The sequence below is a fragment of the Styela clava genome, chromosome 4, assembly GCF_964204865.1.
Source record: "Styela clava chromosome 4, kaStyClav1.hap1.2, whole genome shotgun sequence".
NCBI lineage: Eukaryota > Metazoa > Chordata > Ascidiacea > Stolidobranchia > Styelidae > Styela > Styela clava.
In genome coordinates this window covers 1,849,415-1,870,530 of record NC_135253.1, presented here as the reverse complement: position 1 = coordinate 1,870,530, position 21,116 = coordinate 1,849,415, and the positions used below count along the sequence as shown (strand labels likewise).

At 35.1% G+C, this 21,116-nt stretch overlaps 2 protein-coding genes across 2 annotated transcripts; one reads left to right on the top strand and one right to left on the bottom strand.

Moving 5' to 3' along the window:
- Positions 1–1,670: 1,670 nt before the first annotated feature.
- On the bottom strand, positions 1,671–6,509 carry LOC120326459 (pyrethroid hydrolase Ces2e-like). Its single transcript, XM_039392757.2, has 9 exons — positions 6,063–6,509; positions 5,273–5,465; positions 4,994–5,190; positions 4,102–4,265; positions 3,461–3,612; positions 3,163–3,372; positions 2,750–2,894; positions 2,359–2,605; positions 1,671–1,984 (listed from the first exon to the last, which is right to left on the bottom strand). The coding sequence occupies exons 1-9, from the start codon at positions 6,212–6,214 to the stop codon at positions 1,822–1,824; spliced, it is 1,623 nt and encodes a 540-aa protein (XP_039248691.2). The 5' UTR covers positions 6,215–6,509; the 3' UTR covers positions 1,671–1,821.
- A 1,448-nt stretch (positions 6,510–7,957) lies between these two features.
- LOC120325781 (uncharacterized) lies at positions 7,958–20,493 on the top strand. Its single transcript, XM_078111549.1, has 18 exons — positions 7,958–8,211; positions 8,372–8,567; positions 8,786–8,982; positions 9,610–9,773; positions 10,478–10,629; positions 10,799–11,005; positions 11,104–11,248; positions 11,443–11,689; positions 13,345–13,483; positions 15,628–15,809; positions 16,700–16,892; positions 17,239–17,435; positions 17,855–18,018; positions 18,337–18,488; positions 18,635–18,838; positions 19,083–19,224; positions 19,502–19,751; positions 19,982–20,493. The coding sequence occupies exons 1-18, from the start codon at positions 8,060–8,062 to the stop codon at positions 20,148–20,150; spliced, it is 3,252 nt and encodes a 1,083-aa protein (XP_077967675.1). The 5' UTR covers positions 7,958–8,059; the 3' UTR covers positions 20,151–20,493.
- The last annotated feature ends 623 nt before the right edge of the window (positions 20,494–21,116 follow it).

The window sequence follows — 21,116 nt, the reverse complement described above, 5'->3', positions numbered from 1 at the left end:
AACTGAGTAGGGCCGTTTGACGCCAACACACCTGGTTTTAACTTCTCCCGCAACTTAACCGTAGATAAGGGATAAAATTGCGTTGAGACCGATTGACGCCAACACACCTGGTTTCAACTTCTCTCGCATCTTATGGCCACGGCCAATGTACATAATAACCGTAGATAGGGGGAAGAATTGTGTTAAGATAGATGGACGCTAACACGCCCGGTTTCAACTTCTTCGGGTGAAATGACTAATGAACGCAGGAGATCAATCTATTAAACATGGTCTATCAAACATTTGTATCCATTTTACTTTTATTTATTATTTACTTGTTCCAGTTTTCCGTTACTTATGGTATATATGTTCCGTTTCTATTTTATTTTATTTTATAGTCACGCGTTTGAATAGTGGGAATTCCCCACCAAGTGTGGATTAACAATGCTTAACCATTCTTTATTTCGCGACGAATTGGAACCAAATAAGCGAAAAGAGCGATTGATCACTCGCGCCAATACCTCGCCGTGATAATTAATGTCGCGCTTATCAAATAGCAATATGACGACAAAAGAGAGATTGCGTAATGAACCAAAACGACGGATTCCTCGCGGACCGTTGAAAATTTAACTGCTATCATATATAATCGAATATGAGCCTGTGTGTTTATTCTGTGCGAGATCCATTTTCTATTACAAAATCTTGATGTTCTGTTAACGGTTTTATCGTTATATATCAGTCCAGACTTGGCCTTGCTCATGATGTTTTTCACAATTCCTCTCAATATTTCGGCCATATATGATTAACTGTCTTACCAAATGCGGCAACTTATTTTGATTTATCGTCGACTTGAATACCACCGGCACTCGACCAAACTTTTGTCAATCTTGGCCGATAGGATCGCCGACTTGAGTTAGCAAATAAATGTTGTGAGTGTAAAATAAATGTCACAAAATGCATTGTTTTGCGATATAACTTTGTATTTTCGGAGAAGGCATGTCATATAAGTTCGGTATTTAAATTATACGCAAATAAATAATATTTGATCTAAATTAATCGCAAATAATGTTTTAAACATTCAGTCCGCGAAATGATTGAATGTAAAATGAAGCATGGTAATAGGAATATCGTCAATAAGTCGACATCAATAATTATTATTATAAAAATGCTAACAAGGCAGTAATGTCGGATAATGCAGAAAACGCTGCAAAAACAAGTCTTCGTCGCGAGGAAATCGCAAGTATAATCAAATGAGAAAATACGCTCGTCGTTGGTTAATAAATTAGGAACCCGTAATTTTTATTCAGTACTAAGGTGGTTTTAAAAAACTATCGTTTCCATAAATATCCGTATACCAGTGTCGGTAATGATAAAATAAAGTTGATCGCATAAAAATGGGACGGTTAATTTGCGAAGGTGATAAAGAAAAACCAAAGCTAACACAAAAGATAAAAGTCAGAATAAAATTAATTTGAATTCACTCCTTGATAGTTGTCTTTAACATCTGCCGCCGGCGTGTAGTACTGCCAAGAATAGGAAAACCCAACTTCAATGTCCCATTCGGAAAAAAGTGGATTCAATTGGTTGTTATGATAGGTTTAAATGCGTGGAAAAATATCGCAATTACGGGGTCATTACGTAATTGATTTTGCCGTAATTACGGAATTGGTTTTTGTCAATTACGTGCAAGCCTATATATATATATGAGTATTCTTTCTTTTCAGTTTTTTTTTTCAATTTTTATGTGCAAAAATGCTTCCAACGCCATGAATTTTGGAAAATAGAATCAAACTATAACATCTAATTAGTCACATTGAAGCTTTTCGGCTATTTTCTTTCAACCTAATTATCGATCATGTAAGAAGGCATCACTTCGTTCCAGAATTTTGCTACTTTTTCTGATAGATTCTCTCCGACCGAAAGCGGAGTATCAATAACGAGGTGTCTTCCTTTGGAAACGTACTTTGGCCACTTCGTATCTACTTTTTGTCCTTTATTTGGATCTCTTAAAGGTAGTTAAAGCAAGTGAACATTTACTAGTACTTCTTATATGATCAGATAATACTAATAAAAAAATTCAAAAATTAACAAGACCAATATAGCAATATACCGTCTTCTTCTCAGTTAGAAATGAAAGGGAGCATATAAATACATATCTGAGTCAACGTTCCGGTGGAATTGTTACAGAATTTTAATTTACAAAGCGCAAAGTTAGCGTGTTTCACGCGCTTCACGCCATTGTGATATCTCCGAACCTAACATTATCTTGCCTATAAATTAGTTTCCGTTTACTTTGTTTAATGAAACTATCAGCTTCAAAGAGTCACAGTCACAGCGTTATGGTGCTCTTATTTCAGTATTAAATCAAGAATTTCTTACCCTGTTTTAGCAAAATTCGTCAAATATTTCATGAACTGTCTGCTCATTTCTTTTTCCTCATTGGTATATTTTGTGCCTAATGGAAGCTTGTTTGTTGTGAAAGGTATTCCAAACGTCAGCAGGATGTCGTCACTATGATCGCAATCGCACCAATATGGCCGTTTACCCACTTCTGGTCCGTATTCTTTATCTTGAAACAGCTTTAGATTGAAATCGCCGTGATAGAAATATGTCGGTGCACCCGAAGCTAAAATATGATGGCACAGTAATGGTAAATATGACGTATGCTCCGTGGATCGGATTTATAGAGAGCCTAACTGGCGCACAATATTACCCCAAGCATAACTGTATGATTCCCGTATAATAACTATTATAAAATATATTACGATACCAGAATGAACTGATGCAATCTCTACAGCTGGTGCAACAAACATTGCGTCACCGAGTATATTTCCCATTAGTTTGCTCCATTTTTGCAAGTCTTGGTCGTCTGCAGGATAGAATTCTTTGCACTTTTCAAAACCCTCTTTTGATAGCTTAAAACATAGACAGACATGTAACTGTAATTTGTCTAGCAACATTTTACACTTGCATTCTATGTCACAAGGTGATATTGCCTATTTGGTACTTTTTGGCCACGACACACGTTTAAAACTCATTTGAAGTTTTGAAAACTTTTCTGAATATTTAATCCTATTCCTTGTTGCTTCATGTACCAAAGTGGATTTAAAATAATTATCTTATCTATCTGTTATGTCGGAATAGAAGGACAAACTGAAAAGGAGTTAAAAATATGATACTTACTGGTATATATATTGCCTTGAATACTTCCTCTTCTTCTGCAATTCCGGTTAGATAATTGGGTGATAGAAAAACTGATAGAATTCCATGACCTTCTGATTTATTGCATCCAATGATATACGGTATTTTTGCAAAATCTTTATCTTTCACATACTCTTCTGGGTTTTTTGAAAAGACGTTTCCATCAAATGTTGGTACAAACAAGACTTTTTGCTGCAACGTAATTACTGTTCTACGATTACAAATATATATATTCGAGATACGTTATTTTCATCATCGATTAATACAATAGAATGCTTACTAGAGACAAATCCATGGACGCATTTACCAAATCATTGGCTGGGATTTTTTGTAATGCTTCTAGTATTTTACAATCATCTTCTTCTTCAATCTTCAAATGCGTCAAACATTTTTTAATTTTCTCGGCATTTTTTTCAGCGGTCTGGAATAATCCTGTCAATCATACATTCTATTTAAATTTCCAATGATATTTAAACTAAATTAGACTCATTTACAAGGTGCGATTTACGAGAATATAAATTGATTGTGACGCTATTTATTGTTAGGGCATGCGCATTATATAAAAAGAAGTTCTCAAAGTTCAATTTTTATAATATTGCATGATATTAAAGCGCAGTCACAATTTATGTGATAACCTCTTTGGGCTTGGTTGTGATTGATATTATGTTCAATTTAAACTTGCTATAGCTAATTCCAGACGTGCAATCATTAAAATAAGTAGCCAGAAAAATATGAATGATGTACATCAAATATTATATTTCAATGTTTGTCACTCATTTTATTTACCAAACTCTATTTTTGTAAACTACACCTACAGTTGAACACAATTAAGCTGATGAATATGATAAGCTGGATGAAGTCTACAATTATTTTCATTTGATACAAAATTTTTAGATATACTCCACAGTTGTTGTCTGTTACCTTTCACGATTGCTTGTCCACTGTGGCTTATCGCTTTGTGAAATAGACCACGTGCGAGAGGAGACAACATTTGCATGTTTACTGAGATTCCTCCCGCACTTTCACCGAATATGGTCACATTTTTCTTGTTGCCACCAAACACGTCAATGTTTTCTTGCACCCATCTGAAAAATCGAATATAAAATAAATCAGAAAAAATAAGATAAAAGCAATGTTTTATTTGAAGTGATTTGACTTTCTTACTAGCTGAGATGTATTTGTTTTAAGTTCAGACCCATAGAACATACACGTGATTCCATCTATGTGAATATGCAATAGATTACATTGTTTTCATACAACACGATGTAGTCTCGATAGCTTGGGTGTGTAGCCGGAGCTGGGAATCGGCATGTTCTTATTGAAGACGTTGTCGTATTTTTCAATCCATTAGAATCGGAATTTTGAATTCCCCGGTGTCAGGAGTGGAATTCAAACTTTCATCGTGGTAATCAAAATCAAAATTTAGGAGGAGAGGAGTTGAGCTGGACGTGGAGTCGAAATTTCCGACACCAACCTGGAGACGGTAGCTGGAATCGGATCCGATTTTTTTTTAAGTTTTTAAAATTTTATTTTATCGAGTCGGAGTCGATTGTAAATTTCTTTCGACTTGGTAGTCCTTAGCTGACTCTCGCAAATCTGCCATCGTACCTATACATAATAGTCAAAAATACGAGCAATCATAAGCAATACATAAATGTGAGTTGTGAGTGCGGTATAGTTTTAGTAAAGCAATGTCGAATAAACTTACTCAAAAAAGGAAATCATTAATAGCAAGTAATGTGAAACCGTGCAGATATAGTGTATTGCCCATATGCCCAGTATAGAGCAATTGAATAAATCGCTTGTATGCTACCTCAATGTCATCTGTTGATCTAACAATCCAGCATTTCCCGTACAGATCGAAGAAGGTCCAAGAGAGAGAAAGCCGAATATCCCAACCCGGTAATTAGGCACAACGACGACAACATCGTTCATTCCAGCCAGCATACTTCCGTCATAGAGACGTTCCGAGCCCATGCTGAATCCTCCTCCAAACAACCACACCATCACCTGTGATACAGTGTTATAATTATGATAAACATTCCATTTATGTGAGGGAATTAAAAACGATTAAAATAAAAAAAAACATTACTGGGAGTTTTTTGTCTTTTTCTAAATGTGGAGTATAGACAGACACATGCAGACAATCTTCGTCTACAATCAGTTCGCTGTCACAAGTATCGGGCAATAGAATATATGGTCTAAACATGTCATCAATGACGCGGGCATACATCGGTACACTACCAGCTACTGTTCCATCTCTGACTCCACTCCATGGTTCGACTCTGAAATGCTTATAAATTTCTTATACAAAGTGTAAAATAAAATAACGAAATTTTATAGCATAATTTGTATATACATTTGAGAATTGTACAAAATTGTCGCCTGGGTTGAGCCTGGTCTGGGAAAGACAGGGGCATTGAGTCAGTTTGCCATCAGTTCGTTCATGACTGTGTTCGAATCTATAATTTTCAGAACAATTTTCAGTCAAGCCTGGAAATCAAATTGATACAATCTCTATCTAGTTGCTATATCACGTTATTGCATGAATGATTTGAAAAAAACTATTGTGGCATAAAGTTATGCCAAACACATGGCCAGAAATTTGGATTCTTACTTCGAATTCATTTTAATTTGGTCACTCAAATATTTTTTCTGACTAAGATAAGTCCGTGTACTGAGGTATATTGGTTCAATGAAATTTTTCTCGTCCCAGTCCCGACTAACCCATCTAATAAGCCATATGGGATTTCATAGTCGATCACCATCAATACGGGAAATAGAGTTCGATATTTTCAACCTGCGACGTTATCACGATTGTCTAACTAAGATACATGATACTCTAATCCAGCCATTATGATAAATGTAATGAGACTACTTACGGTTGAGGTGGCATAAATCTCAGGCTTCCTACTGGCGGTTTAGCGAAAGGAATATTTCGAAATACGTGCACCAACTTTGCATCCTTCACTTTTAAGTCCACAATTTTACCTTTCACTTTTCCCTTAGGAGTTGATACAACAGTAGAACTCATGTCGATTTTATTTCAAAACGAAATTGCTTTCGTGTTCTTGAATACAATGTGTTACAATCATTTACAGAACTGGTTATTCGTACTTCTATCACATCTGAAAGCAAACGATCGCGAAGTGTAGAAATATAAATAGTCGACGAACTGTTAAAAAACTAACAATATCACCATAAAATTATAACAATCACGCTTCGGTACTCGTAATCTATATAAATTCAATTATTCTTGAAAGAGAGTATTTGTAATATCATTTGTTATTCGAATCTGTACTACAGCATAATTTTACTCGTTGCGATTTTGGACAGCACAGTGTCACTGAAAACTTTCAGTACAATTGTTTAGTCTTTTCGAAAGCAAACATCGTGATCTTTATTTGAATAGTACTTTTGACAAAGATCATAAAAGGGAAACGAATTGGTTTTAAAGATGAACTTCTTCTGATTTGCTGATCATATAAATATAAACGCATCATATACCTCAAATTTTACGAAAGAAGGAATAAAAAAGTTGGATAAATACACGTAGTGGACTTACGGATACGTTTTGTTGTTAAGTTGTTGTGAAAAAATCGTTTTTCACTTTATCTAATTGACCAATTTCTTTGAAATTTACCGTGGTTAAAGCTTGTTGTTGTGGCTAAAAGTATATTACTTGTATTTATTTCGAACATTTCTTTGAGTTTTATGGGATTCGTTTTCCACTTCGTGTTCTGTGAGATGATGTTGTCAAAATTGCGCACCGTGCCGTGCGTGATTTGATGGTCAGACTACCGGTACTGTAAAAGATTTGTTTCTACTACTTCGTTTTGGGTTTTTGTCCATATATCTGAGCATTGTTTATACGAGCGTTGAATCGATACTGACTAATCTAGGCTGGTCCAAATGAAAACTGGATATGGAATTCGTTAGAAATCAAATGAAAACGCATTTTGCATGAAAATAAGGGAGCTCTGAAATATGATATTGATATTATTCCTAAATTGATGGTGGATAAGACTAGAGATTTTTTTATTTATAGCACGTTTTAAAAAATTTAGGATCATCTAATTGTTTTAGACGTGAGATTCCTGATCAGATAACACTGCTTAAAACGTTAATTAAAATTATAAAACGTTAATTTTTAGAAATTAGGGTAGGAATTTTAAAAGTTGAAATACTATAATCCCAAATTTTAAAGTTATGCTGTTTTCACCTATAAATACACTAAAAAAAACTCAATAAGGTCTTCTTATGACGGGATATCTGAATAGGATATCCAAAAAATCTTTAATATGTAACTATACTTTTGTGTTTAAACAAAAACCTGTTTGTGAAAGATAAGTATACAAATGTAGCAAAAATGGTATAAACTTACTGATATTTAGCAATCAATCATACTTAACGGGATCTACGTATTTCCTATTTATTTCAAATTTAATTCTGAGTTTAATTGAGTGCACGTTCTGGCTTTACTCGTCTAAAAGTTGGAATAATCGGTAAAGCTGTTAGTTGAAGCAAATATTTGTGGGCAGCAATGACTAGGCTGCACGTTGACATATGTTTATTCAGGCCACTAAAAAATGAATATGAAATAACTAGAAATTAAGGGTTAAAATAATAAGTGCATGCGAAATAAGGTCCATGAAATTATCATATTTTGACGTCAAATGAATCACATTGTCATAAAATCTAAAAATATTCTCAAGTCAATGTAATCAAGTCAAATTACTTACGTTATAATATATTATAAGTAAAGTTATGTTTTTTTTTTCAGCAGTGTAGGCGTTTGCATGATGAACGTGTGGGATTGAAAGTTACTTTGAGTTAATATCGCACTTGTATTCATATTGAAAAGGTATTGCAGGGGGAAATGGCTACCTCAATAGTATCTACAAAGTACGGTAAAATCAAAGGAAAGATTGTGCATCTCAAAATTGAAGATGCAGAACCAGTGCACGTTTTCAGAAATATCCCATTTGCAAAACCTCCAATGGGAAAATTACGATTTATGCCGCCTCAAAAGTAAGTGAACGGAAATGAATAAAAACTCTATTTTTTAAGAAATATTAGTAATCATATTTTCGCATTGAGTGTTTTAATCAGAACTTCTTATGTTTTAGTGGTCTAGCGTCCAGTGATTTGGAAGAATACAAACAGTATCTTCTTTTTCAAAATATTTTAGAGCCGAACCGTGGAATGGAGTGAGAGATGGCACTGTTGTTGGAAACTGCCCGATGTATTCGAAACATCTCGATGAGATAACATTTGAATGTCTTCCATTGCCTGTTCCATTCGTCACTGAACCTGAAATAAACGAGGATTGCTTGCATTTATCAATATACACTACCCATCCAAAAAATGACCGTCTCAAGTTACCGGTTAGTTGTAGACATTTTTATGAGAGCTCATTTCTGATATTATTTAAATATTGTATTTGATCTCCGTCAAATTGACATATCCTTAGAAAACTAAATGATTTTGAAATTAACGGTCTTATATTGTATACAATATATTGTATCTATTATTGCATCAACTTTTAAACGGTTCCATTTAATGATAGCGAGTACCAATTAGGATGTATATAAAATTATTTTAGGTAATGGTGTGGTTATACGGAGGAGGTTTCACCAGTGGTTCTGAGAGTTATTATGACGGAAGTGTATTGGCTGGAATGAACGATGTAGTGGTTGTTGTACCAAACTACAGAGTTGGAATATTTGGATTCTTTTCACTTGGTCCGTCGTCCATTTGTACAGGAAACTCTGGACTACTAGATCAGCGGATGGCATTAGAGTAAATATACGACTTTTGGTATATATAAAAGTGAAATATACAGTGAGACCACAAAAACATAACTCACAAATTTCTCAATTACTTCTAAGAAAATGCAGCGGATTTATTTAATTTTGTTTGCACCTGAACTTCTGTTTGTGTATGATTTACACCCAAAAGTTTTAGAAATTTAGGACGTTTTGTACAAAAGTTATGTTCTTTCTAAGTCTAGAATATGTTCCAAATGACATTGGAGACATTTTCATGGAAGTGATTAGGAATTTTATTGATTTCTATTTTCATTGGGTTACTCTCATAGAAGGCCCCATGAGTATGACCCGACTATAAATGAAATTAAAATCAACTTAACATATGCCACAAAACTAATTCCAAACTAATTCAGTCATGTTCAATTTTATAACAAGAAACATGCTGAAGTATGTTTGCGTTAGGTATAACTATTCTTGCTGTATTCCAATATGCAATAGCTTACTGATCGTAAATGAATAAATTTTCCTACTTTGGGCGGCGGATTTGACAAAATAGCACACCAATAGCAGTAAAGCCTAATCTCACCCTTCGTCACGAATGCAAATTGAAATGTCATAAAATTGCAACTGGACAATTGTTCTCATTATTTTATTCAAGATGGGTACAAGAAAACATTGAACAATTTGGTGGAGATAAAGATAATGTAACCATATTTGGCGAGAGTGCTGGTGCCATTTCTGTCAATCATCACATGATAACGTCGATGTCCCATGGTTTGTTTCACAAGGCAATAAGTCACAGTGGTCAATCTACAATGCCAGGTGTGCACCATCTTAATTTGCATTTTTTTTTTGCCTTTTACTTAACAGAAGATTACATCACATAACCAATGATTGGCTACGGCTTTCTGCACATTCCAACCCATGCATATGTCGTCGAGAACTTATTAGTTATTTATTCCCTCGTTCAACCTGAGATGGTATCCTCCTCAGAGGCCTTGATTTTTATATGAATATTTTCGTCTTACCAAGAATGATTATTTTGATTATTTTCATTTCCCCAGAATGAATTTGAAAATTGCATTTTATTTTTCAACAAGATTTATAATAACCAGTCATCAAGATGTAAAGAAATTTGAAACATTTTTATTGTTCTATTGATTGTTTAATATTGCTTATTTTAGTTTAATAATTGGGATTTCTAACTTTTGAGGGACAACACGAGTACTCCAAAACACAAGCCTAGCCCCAAATATTATTTATTTGAATGTCAGCAGCAGGTCTAACATCTCAACATTTTTAATAGGCGGTTTATTGCGTTTAGAGACTCAACAAAACTGATTTAGAAAATCATACTAGACCAGTGTTATAGTTTTTTGAATAATAATGACTCAAGCCAAACTTTCAACACTTATATAGTTTAATCTATTTACAACACCTGTGACTACGTGATGATGGAAATAATTTTTTTCAAATTCTCGTACAATGCTTACAGAATTGAATACGTTTTTTTTTTCAAATGCCAGGTTTATTCAAAACTATTGAAGAAAATAACGAGCAAAATAAACGTCTTTTTCAACATTTGGGGATAGAGAGAAATGATGACAATCAAATTTTGGAAGCGATGCAAAATATCCCAGCAGGCGATTTAGTCAAAGTTTCATTCGAGCTGGAGGCGGTAAAACTCCTATCATTGAATATTTTAATTCAATATTCATTTCCCTCTAGAATTCGAAGGAATGCCATACAGTAATGAATAGCTACATACTCAAGCAGCGTTTTTGTTAGACTTTTCTGTCGTTTAAAAACAAGGTAAACATAGTAATTCTGTATAAAATTAATTGCAGAAAGGAGTAGCTTTCACACCCTGTATGGATAACAATTTCTTCCATAAAACACCTAAAAAATCATTGGAAGACAAAGACTTTATGAAAGTGCCTTATATAATTGGAATCAATAATACAGAAGGACACGGCCTTATACGATTACTCTTCTTTGCCAATAAATCAGAGAACTTAACTGAGGCAGAAATAAAGAATTTTCCGTTTGTTCCGGTAAGCTTGCTCTGATACTTTTATTTCAGTGTCTTTTTCGTTTCCATCTACTTCCTATTAAAATCCAAGATTGGTTACTTCGACAAGTATTTTAACAGCTATCGGAAAAAGAGCTTGAGAAATGCAAACAGCTTTACATCAAAGATAACCAAGATACCGCAAGATTTGCCAAATTAGCTGGTGACATTATAGGTGATTCGATGTTTGTTTCAAAAGCTATTCAAACTGCATCTATATATACAGGTGAGCTTTTTCAAAATTTGTAACATTGATGTGACGTAATTATGATATGTGGTTCCTTCGTTTAAAAATGCTGACTACTTGAAAATAGTTCATATAATTGACAAGACATGATTGTATGCTGTACTTAAAATACTAGGTCATATTTTTGAAATGTCTGAATAATATTCTGATATTAGAATGTTTACATATTCAAGGTAGTGAACAACCTGTTTATATGTACTATGGGACCTTCCAACTCAGAATGTTTCACGAAAAAGAGTACGGCAGCGACGTACAGAAGAAAGTTAGCTGGTGTTTTTGTGACCATGGGGATGACGTTGTTATGACCTTTGGGATGCCATTTACACCATACGATATGCCTTGTGGTGCAAAATTTTCTGACGAGGAAGCTGAGATAAGTCGTGAATTCATGAAATATCTGACTAATTTTGCTAGAACTGGGTAAGTTGTTTGTTTACTTAGAAGAATTTTTTCATTCCTGCTCCTTAAAAAAGACTGGATGCTGACGTTACCTGTTTACTGCATAGTTTTGCAAAAAAAATAAGAAAAATACGTTTTCTCTAATTCGAGTAATTTTTTCGTCTATATTTAAACACACGTTGTTCCCGCCTTACAAAATTATTGTGCGATAGTCGCGCGCGAACAGACGGTTAATAGTTACCGATGTTATAACATTGTGTAATATGCGCGGCCACACGAGTAATACGTCGTCCCCAAATGCACCGTCGATCACGCGCCTGGGTTTTGCTCGGCACTGTTGCACAACCTAATTCCTTTTTGTTACAATTTAATATGTTTTCCCACTGCTAAAAGCATTCAATAGTGTTATTGTCGGTACTTTCGAGATAAATGAAAGAGGCAAACAAACTGTATTCTATTACAACAATTAATTATTATCGCTAAAACCTTAAATTGGTTTGAAATTGTTATAAACAATCTTCATAGCGAGCGTATCTTTCCTCGTTATGGATTTTGTGCATGTCCGAGTATAATTTGCTGGCGAAGATCATAGCCTTTACTATGTTGAAACGCCTTTTCAGACCACTAAAACTATCCAAAAAAGATAACCGTTTTTGTGTTCGAGATATGAAATATTCGTCATTTCACACAATGCTTCGATGAAGCAGTGCAACTTACTAAATTCAATAAAGGTTTTATTGAGTTTTATTGCAGCAGTGTTCAACAGCACGCGTTACGCGAGATTACTGGCGTGATTACCGATCGCAGGGGTGTGCAAACTAGGATGATATTTCTATCAAATCGGATAATTCGAATATTTTTTAACGAATTGTCGAATATCGGATATTTTTATTATATATACAAAAGACATCCAGAACGCCAGACATTCTAATGTTCGTGTGCTACATTTCTACCAGTCCTCTTTTTACGATAACCAATACTTACGCAACGGCGAAGTTTGGTTTTATATTGGTGGAAGAACTGTGTGTTCATATCGGCGCCATGTGTTAAAGGCAGCTATTAAGAAGCGAATTTGATTTTATTCCAGTTTTTATCTTTTGCGTCGGTTTTGATCTTTTTCGTCACAGTTTGCAAATCAACTGTCCCAATTTCAAGTAAACAATGTGATCATTTCTGACACCGGAATGCAGATATATATGAAGGCGATAATTGACCTTTTTCATATTTTACTTTTCTATCGTGCCTTCTCTTTTTCGTATTAAATAATCAAAACGCTGCAAAATCATTGCGCGAACCCTGAATGGTATTTTGAATGACTCCTCAAATTCGTCGTTTCTGTTTGTCAGCAAGTGCCGTGAGGTAATTCTCGCAGAATTCGAAGGTTCGGTTTAGTGACGCGCAAGTTCCCTGTCCAAGCAAATCGGCCTAGATACTCGATTTCATGAGTAATAAAATGACATTCTAATACTCAGGTCTCAGAACAATATTAAAAGGTTATTGTTACGTAACGATACACCGCGCGTTGTGTTTGGTTGGCGATCCAAGTTCGCCCTCCCCCCCTCAAAAAAAAAAATTATGGGAAGTGTCCGCCCCTGGTTCCGAATAGCAGAACAATTGCGTTGTTTAACCAGGTTTACCAATGAAATGCATAATCTACAAACAGCGTCATTTTCCAGAGATCCAAACAATGGCAAAAAGGTGAACGTAAAGTGGCCAAAATACACACCGAAAGGCCAGCACCTCAATATAGCAAACCCATTTTCACTCGGAAAGGACTTAGCGTCCGTGGAAGCTGATTTTTGGAACAACCAAATGGCAATTTAGGAGAGCCGAATAGTACCAGGAACATCAGGAGAATTTTAAAAAAATAACAATGCAAGGAGACTGTTGAGAACTGTTGTGCCTTTATACTTTTAGATGTAGAATAATTCCGAGATCCATGAGTGCGTATGCTTGTACAAGCATTCTGTACGAACAAGAAATTAAAATGAAACTGTCATTAAATCATGAATATTTACTTAACGTCAACATTTTCTATTTCATTATGCCCTTTAATTGTTATGTTGGATGACAAAATGCTTGACATTTTGAAAAGTAACAAAAAGTCTGTGAATAAAACATAGTAACAAATTCCGTTTCCGTGTATTTGTATAACTTTTGCATGTTGTTGTTGGATTTAGTAAGAACTTCCGTATTTGTGGTGCTAGCTAACGTGCTTCATTGAATTCAAAATGAAATGAGAAGTTTTTTTTGCGCTGCATACTCGAATTTCAGCAGTTGCTGAATTTTCTGACTATGTGAGATACTTGATGCTTACTAGTACAGCCGTACTTAATCAAGAGGGCTGTACAATAACAATGACATATCATTTACTATTCGAGTGAATGAAAATGTAAAATGCGAATTTACTTCAACGATCGTAACTGAATGAAGATATTCCATGTTTCTAACCATACGAACAAGTATTGTTGCAAAGAAATATCTCTCTATACAAAAATAGTCAAGCAGATTACTTGAGTTACTGTTCTGGGCTAAGCGTTTTTTTATGTTTCATAGCGCTTATAACATCAGTGTTTTTTGCGCCATTGATCAATTCGAAATAAAAATCCTATATTTACATATTATACAATATTTACAAATAAATAGTTATATAAAAAAATTAATTATATTAAGTAATTAATCCTAAATATTTCTGCCACCATAGCCAAAAATATTCAATAACAGTTTTAACTAGAATTCGGTTGGAAACCGAAGACGTATCGATCGAAGGTTAGGGGATCCCCCAAAACAGTGGTCTTCCTCCATAGTGACACCGTGTGTCCCATCACTAATCAATTATTAACTCGCTAATTATACGACATAATCCATCCAAAATCAATAGGCTTCTGATCCGAGCTATGATGAATGCACATGCAAAATTTGGAGCAGATTGAACCTCACTTTCGTGAGATATCGCGACATCTAACAGACAAACAAACAAACAAACAGACAAATACCTATCAACATCTTAAGATCGATAAGTAAAAATACCTATCAACATACTTACCGATCTTAAGATCGATAAGTAATAATGTCCATGTTACTAAGCACTTCTTCCAAAGTCAGTTCCAGTTTAAGTTTTCTGACTTTGCGAATGACTGGGATTATCTGATGAATATTTTGTTGACAATGCTGTAGGTATTGTGCTACGGTCTCAGGTACAGAACGCTGTCCGCAATATCCGTCGGGGTGACAACCAATTTTATGTAAATGTGCATTCAGGGAGCAATGACCGGTTTGCAAGCGGAATAAAAGAACTTGATATTTGCGTGATGAATTAGCGTTTTTGAGTCGTGAAATCGTGGTGGGATAAATTCTTCTATAATGGCTTGCTAAATCGCTATTAACATATTCCGTATTCCAGCTTTCTTGAGTTAATGTATCAAAATAGGATTTCGCCTTTGAGATGGAAAGTGAAAGCATTGAACCAATGGAAAGTTTGTTAATTGCTTCTTTTGCCAGAATATCCACTATTTCGTTTCCGATAATTCCTACGTGAGCTGGTAACCATAGGGATGTAATTTGTATTCCTTGTTTTGTCAACACCGAGGTTATAGTTGCTATTTTCGCAATTAATAAGTTCTTGAATGCTGAATAGTCAAGAAGCGATGAAAAGGCCATCGAGACAATCCGTTGTAATCAATACGCGTTTCGATCCATCTGAGACAAATATTGGTACAGTTCCAGTGTATGCGAAGAGACGGAATGATGTAATTTCAAATTTATCTTTACTTTACCCGAGGCACATAATATTGCTTTACTTGAATGTCGTGATGACTGATGGCGGTACAGTATTTGAATGTACGAGTGACTGTGTGCACAGTAAACGCTTGTATTAAACCGTTACTCTCAAAGTTAGTCTGCGCTATTCAACGCCAATAGTGCATTATAAGTAGGCCTATATCATAACTTTATGCTAGTTGAGATCTCACATTTCTAGAATCGGGAGTATGAATGCACCAATAATTACTACAAAGAATGGACGGGTCAGTGGGAGAAGAGTGGAGCTGAAGGTTAAGGATGCGAAACCAGTTAACATATACAGAAATATTCCGTTTGGCAGACCACCGACAGGAAAACTTAGATTCATGCCTCCTCAACCGTAAGTATTATGCGAGCGTTTTAAATGGATATTCTTGTCTCTCACTAATTATTGTCTTTTTAGAACCATGTGTGTCGGTTAACATGTAGATCAGTGGTTCCCAACCACAGTGCATCAGCACATTAGTGTACCGCGGAATGATTATAATCAAGATTATTATAATTATTGGTGTGTCGCGACGAGATTTTAATTTTGTATTTATTTCAAGTGATTTCAATTTACAATAAACAGTTGAGAGACATCGACTTACAGATGCGCATTTGGAGTTAAAACTCGGAAAAAAGATGACAGTAAACTAAGCTGATCAGGTATTCAGTCATACTGTAAGCCAAGCACTGAAAACGCTTTTTCACCTCGGGTGATGCCGTGATCCTTCTCTGCAACTGTTTATTTACATTCTCTGGATTAAATTTACTATGTCGCTGATACTTAGTTCCTAGTCGTATTCAGTGAAAGTAGCATTCGTTATCATATTTTAGCATGAGGCGGAAGTGGATGTGTGTGGATTACTTGGGGAGTGAGTGTGTGTGCGCGCATATTCTATAGCAAAATGCTTTTATGAGTAGAAAATGTTCATGTTTTGTGGTAGGTGTGCCGCGAGTATTCAGAGAGCTGAATAATGTGCAATAGTAATAAAAAAGGTTGGGAACCACTGACATGGATGTTCAAGAAAAGGAGAAAGGGGCCAGAATAATCGGCAATGTGAGTATACCCACCTATCTAAAAGTACCTCAGGCCGACCGACATGTATATATGGGTGCTAATTGGCATGGTCTTATGTCTGTATTCGTATTTTTCCCGGGATATAGATTTGTTCTTGGCACAGAAGATTTTACAGTAGTACACCCAATTGTAATATTATATTAAATCACATGATGTACAAATTTCAGAGCTGATTCCTGGGAGGGTATAAAGGATGGCACTCATGTTGGGAATATGCCGATGCAAATAAGTTTAGAAGAAGAACTGTTGACCAAATATCTTCCCATGCCTGACCCAGGCACTTGTGTGAAAGTTATGGACGAAGATTGCCTTCATCTATCTGTTTATAGTCCACTGGAAAGAAGTTCAAGAAAACTTCCGGTATTTCGTGCTACATCACATATATACTCGTATACAGCCAAATTCGCGCACAGTATCGCATTACTTCTTACAAAAATTTCACTCAAAGCTTAATTGAAAATATGTTCCGTAAACTGAATTTTATTAGCGCCAAAAAACTTATGTTATTCATACAAAAATAAATCTTAGTAATAAAATGACGAAAAATTTAGCCGAATGTGAGATTGTTAATCTACATTTTGAAACGATTTTATTTTGGGAAAGCGATCACGACTCGTCCACGAGTAATTCAGAGTGCACCATTTTGCCAACGTTTTTTGACATATTTTTCTGCCTTCCAACATAAAGACAAAAATTCTATTCGCAGGTCATGGTGTATATATACGGTGGTGCCTTCACAATTGGTTCAGAAAGAGAAGTTGATGGAAGTGTGTTAGCTGCATTGAATGACGTTATTGTAGTCGTTCCTAACTACAGAGTTGGTGTTTTTGGATTCTTTTCCCTGAGTCCTGATTCTGTTTGCGCTGGAAACGCAGGATTAATGGATCAACAGTTGTCTTTAAGGTAAGGTCTTTAATTAAGTTGAAGTTTACTTGGGATGCAGTACATGTATGTCATGTAGGTACATTGACGTGAGTGTATGAAAGTCTGTATTTGCAGATGTTGGAATTCAGGACACCGAACCATTTTACCGAGTACACGTGCAAATACATGACCAATTACTTTAATTAATAGAAAATCACGACTGCACTCAGGCTTTTTAGCATTCAATTAAATTACTTTATGAATCATTATGAATACATAATATTTATATAATAATATATTAGAATATTTTTCCATCACTTTTGTACACCAATAAACGATTTTTGTTCAAATAGCCAAATAAGACATATAGTTAACAGCCACTAAATTTGGGACTTGATGTATACACTTTACCTGATAATATTTTGAGTTTCTATATTTGCAAATATCTTTATCCACAGGTGGATTCAAGACAATATTGATGTTTTTGGAGGGGATAAAGGTAATGTTACAATATTTGGTGAAAGCGCAGGTGGAATGTCTGTTCAGCATCACATTTTGTCACCGCTATCCCGTGGTCTGTTTCACAAGGCTATAAGTCACAGCGGACAAGCTTCGTATCCAGGTATATACAGTCTAAACAAGACATTTAGGGCAATTTCAGTTTATTCTTTCTTTTGAAATCTGTATTTTCAGCATAATGCTGATCAAATTTTGTTTTTTATTTTCCTCATTTTATAGCCTATAGAAAACATCGTAGCCCAAACTTAAAACTTCATGAACATTTATTCTGATGCATCATTACCCATAATTGTGCGCTCCCATTGTACTTGATATTTCATGGAACGAGATTATGTTATTCTTATTTATTTATATTATTTTATTATTGCATAGACATAGAGAAATAAAAGTCTATTCAATGAATATTGGGGTTTATTCCCAGGAATTTGTCATTCGGCTGAGTCAAATGCAAGAGCTAACAAGGCACTACTAGAAAAACTTAAAATTGAAGAAAAGGACAATGATAAAATACTTGAGGCCTTGCAAGAAATTCCAGCTAAAGAAATAATCAAAGCGCATAAGGAAATAGCTGAAGTATGTGGCATCTCAGAAATATGCTTTTTTAGCATGTGGTACTATAGTATCATTTATTTCGTAACCTATGTACTACTTGCTTCTCTATTGATGCTATACTGATTGATTTTAATTGTTTTAATTTATTCAATATGTATTTTCTATAGGCAAAATACACGTTTGTGCCAGTTGTGGATGGAATTGTGGTTCCAAAATCACCAAGAGAGATGCTGAACGAGGGAAACTTTACAAAAGTGCCATATATTATTGGTGCCAACAACACGGAAGGATATGGTCTAGCAATCTCAATGTTCGGCATTGCTAATGAAATATTTTCAGAACAACTGGCAAAACAAGGAATGCCCATACCGGTCAGTAAGATCTTTGACCCGCAGTCCGATGATTATCGTTTGTGAATTGTTACATCATTTTTATGAGTATTGGTAATTCCACATATATATAAATGTATGTGTGTGTATTCAGTGAGAAAAACGGCCATAATACCATGTTAAGTTCAAGGGTTAAAAATAGTACGTATTTTCATAACAATTTATGTCGTATATTGAGCAGAAACAAAACTCACGCCACCCCGTTCTTCCATCATTTTATTATCAGGTTTCCGAAAAAGGCTTCGAAGAATGCAAAAAATTTTATGCAAGTGATGTTGAAGATCAAAAACGATTTACTAAAATTGTTGGTGGATCACTTTCAGACGTAATGACTTGGAAGGCTGTTGAAAGTGCATCTTTCCATTCAGGTAACACCACTCAAAACTGAAGACATATCGACTTTTTATCGTTGTTAACTGGCGCGTAACGCTTACATATGGTGACAATACAAGTAGTTTTCACACGCTCGTTTGCTACAAAATGAACTGACCAGGGGTTGATCATGGAAGTACTTTTCGTGAAATACCCAAATTCCTAAAATTGTACATGCTGTATATATTCCTATTTCATGATTAGCTCATACTGTTAATCGTACGCTAATTTATTAAACTAACAATTGTGTTCTCAATTTTCCACTTTTCACAGAAAAATCAGGTGCAGATGTTTTTCTTTATCTGGGAGCTTTCCGATTGAAAATGCATCATGATCCAGAATTTGCACCAGGGATTGGAAAAAAGAGCGCAATGTGCGTATGCGACCACGGTGATGATATATACATGACTTTCGGTCTTCCATTTATTCCGGAGCAGTTTTCGGCAGAAGTCAAGTTCACTGACGAAGAAAAGGATCTCAGCAGAAAGTTTATGGCATATCTTACAAACTTCGCTAAAACTGGGTAGTGTATTTACTAACGGTAATTTAGGCTAGTGTATCTTTAATTTTGGGCTGGGTGGAGCCCTAATAATTATTTTCTATTTCATTCATTTATGACAAAGATTCTCTACAAATACTTCCGAAGTATGGCGTTGATAAAAAAAAAGGTCGGGCATGCTACTGAATACATATTGTAGTACTGTTATTTTATTTTCAATTCATTTCACAATCATTCATTTATTGTTTTTTAAGAAACCCAAACAATGGAGCCAAAGTGGAAAAGAAGTGGCCGAAGTATCAAGATAAAAAAGAATACTTGGAAATAAAAAATCCAATCTCAGTGGGGATGAATTTGGCGGAGAAAGAAGCAACATTTTGGAGTGAGGTCATGCAGCCACATATTCCAACTATGTTTGTGTAATGAATTGTGTCAACGTTGTGTTGTGTCATGATCTGACGAGATACTTTTTCTTTGAGCCTAACAACAAAATTATGAAAACGCAAATTCAAGTAGTGACAGATATCAAGAATCTCGAATACTGCATTATTATTTTATTTTTGTTATTCTAAGTAACTGCCGGATAAACTAAACATATCTAGTAATTTTTAATCTAGTAATTTTTATACGCAATCAAATATATTCATGTATAACATGTTTGTAGATTATAAGCAACTTAGTCACATATGATGATGCCCGCCCAGCAAGAAACCTACAATATGTTGGGCGGCGACACTTGGCACTATCATTATCCTTAGACTTATGAGCTGCCACAATTCTACAACTACGATTTTGATTGTTCAAGTCTGTTGCAGTCAATCAAACGCCCAGTCTACCTAAACTATGACGACCTAGACTAATATATATCATAGGAAAACAACTAAATGATTTTAATTTAAAACAGAAACGACCGTAATAGGGGCCGTTACATAAGCGGTTAGAAATGTGTTGATAAAGTATACGACCATCCCAACAAGCAGGTTAACAATATACTTAACTCACAATAGCATCATTAAAATCGGAAACATGAACTGAACCAGGCAGGTCACCTAACTGAAAGCAAACAATCCGCTTAATACAGCAAACAATTAACGCTGTATAAAAGGCAGGCTCCTTATTTAAAATTAATTATGAACAGCCGACTAGCACGAAACGAAATAATAAGAAAGTGACGGTTGAATACATGTAATCGAAGGCCAAAACGAGGTAGTACGGTTTTGTTTTCTCGCAACGGAATTCCGTAATCTGTAAAAAAAAAACAGGTACATGCACTTCCCAACCACGGTGATCATACAAAAGTATGATTAAGGACATGCGAAGCGAGATAGCGGTCGGTCAGTCGGCACATAAGATAGGTAAGATTGACGAGCTTAAATTCGCTGATGAAAC

Coding starts and splice junctions, on each gene's coding strand:
- LOC120326459 (XM_039392757.2), bottom strand. CDS start 6,214: ATGAGTTCTACTGTTGTATCAACTCCTAAGGGAAAAGTGAAAGGTAAA. Junction 4,266..4,993: donor GATCAACAGATGACATTGAG/GTAGCATACAAG, acceptor TCGATTTTTCAG/ATGGGTGCAAGAAAACATTG. Junction 1,985..2,358: donor ACGAATTTTGCTAAAACAGG/GTAAGAAATTCT, acceptor ACTACCTTTAAG/AGATCCAAATAAAGGACAAA.
- LOC120325781 (XM_078111549.1), top strand. CDS start 8,060: ATGGCTACCTCAATAGTATCTACAAAGTACGGTAAAATCAAAGGAAAG. Junction 18,019..18,336: donor CGGACAAGCTTCGTATCCAG/GTATATACAGTC, acceptor GTTTATTCCCAG/GAATTTGTCATTCGGCTGAG. Junction 18,839..19,082: donor AACAAGGAATGCCCATACCG/GTCAGTAAGATC, acceptor TTTTATTATCAG/GTTTCCGAAAAAGGCTTCGA.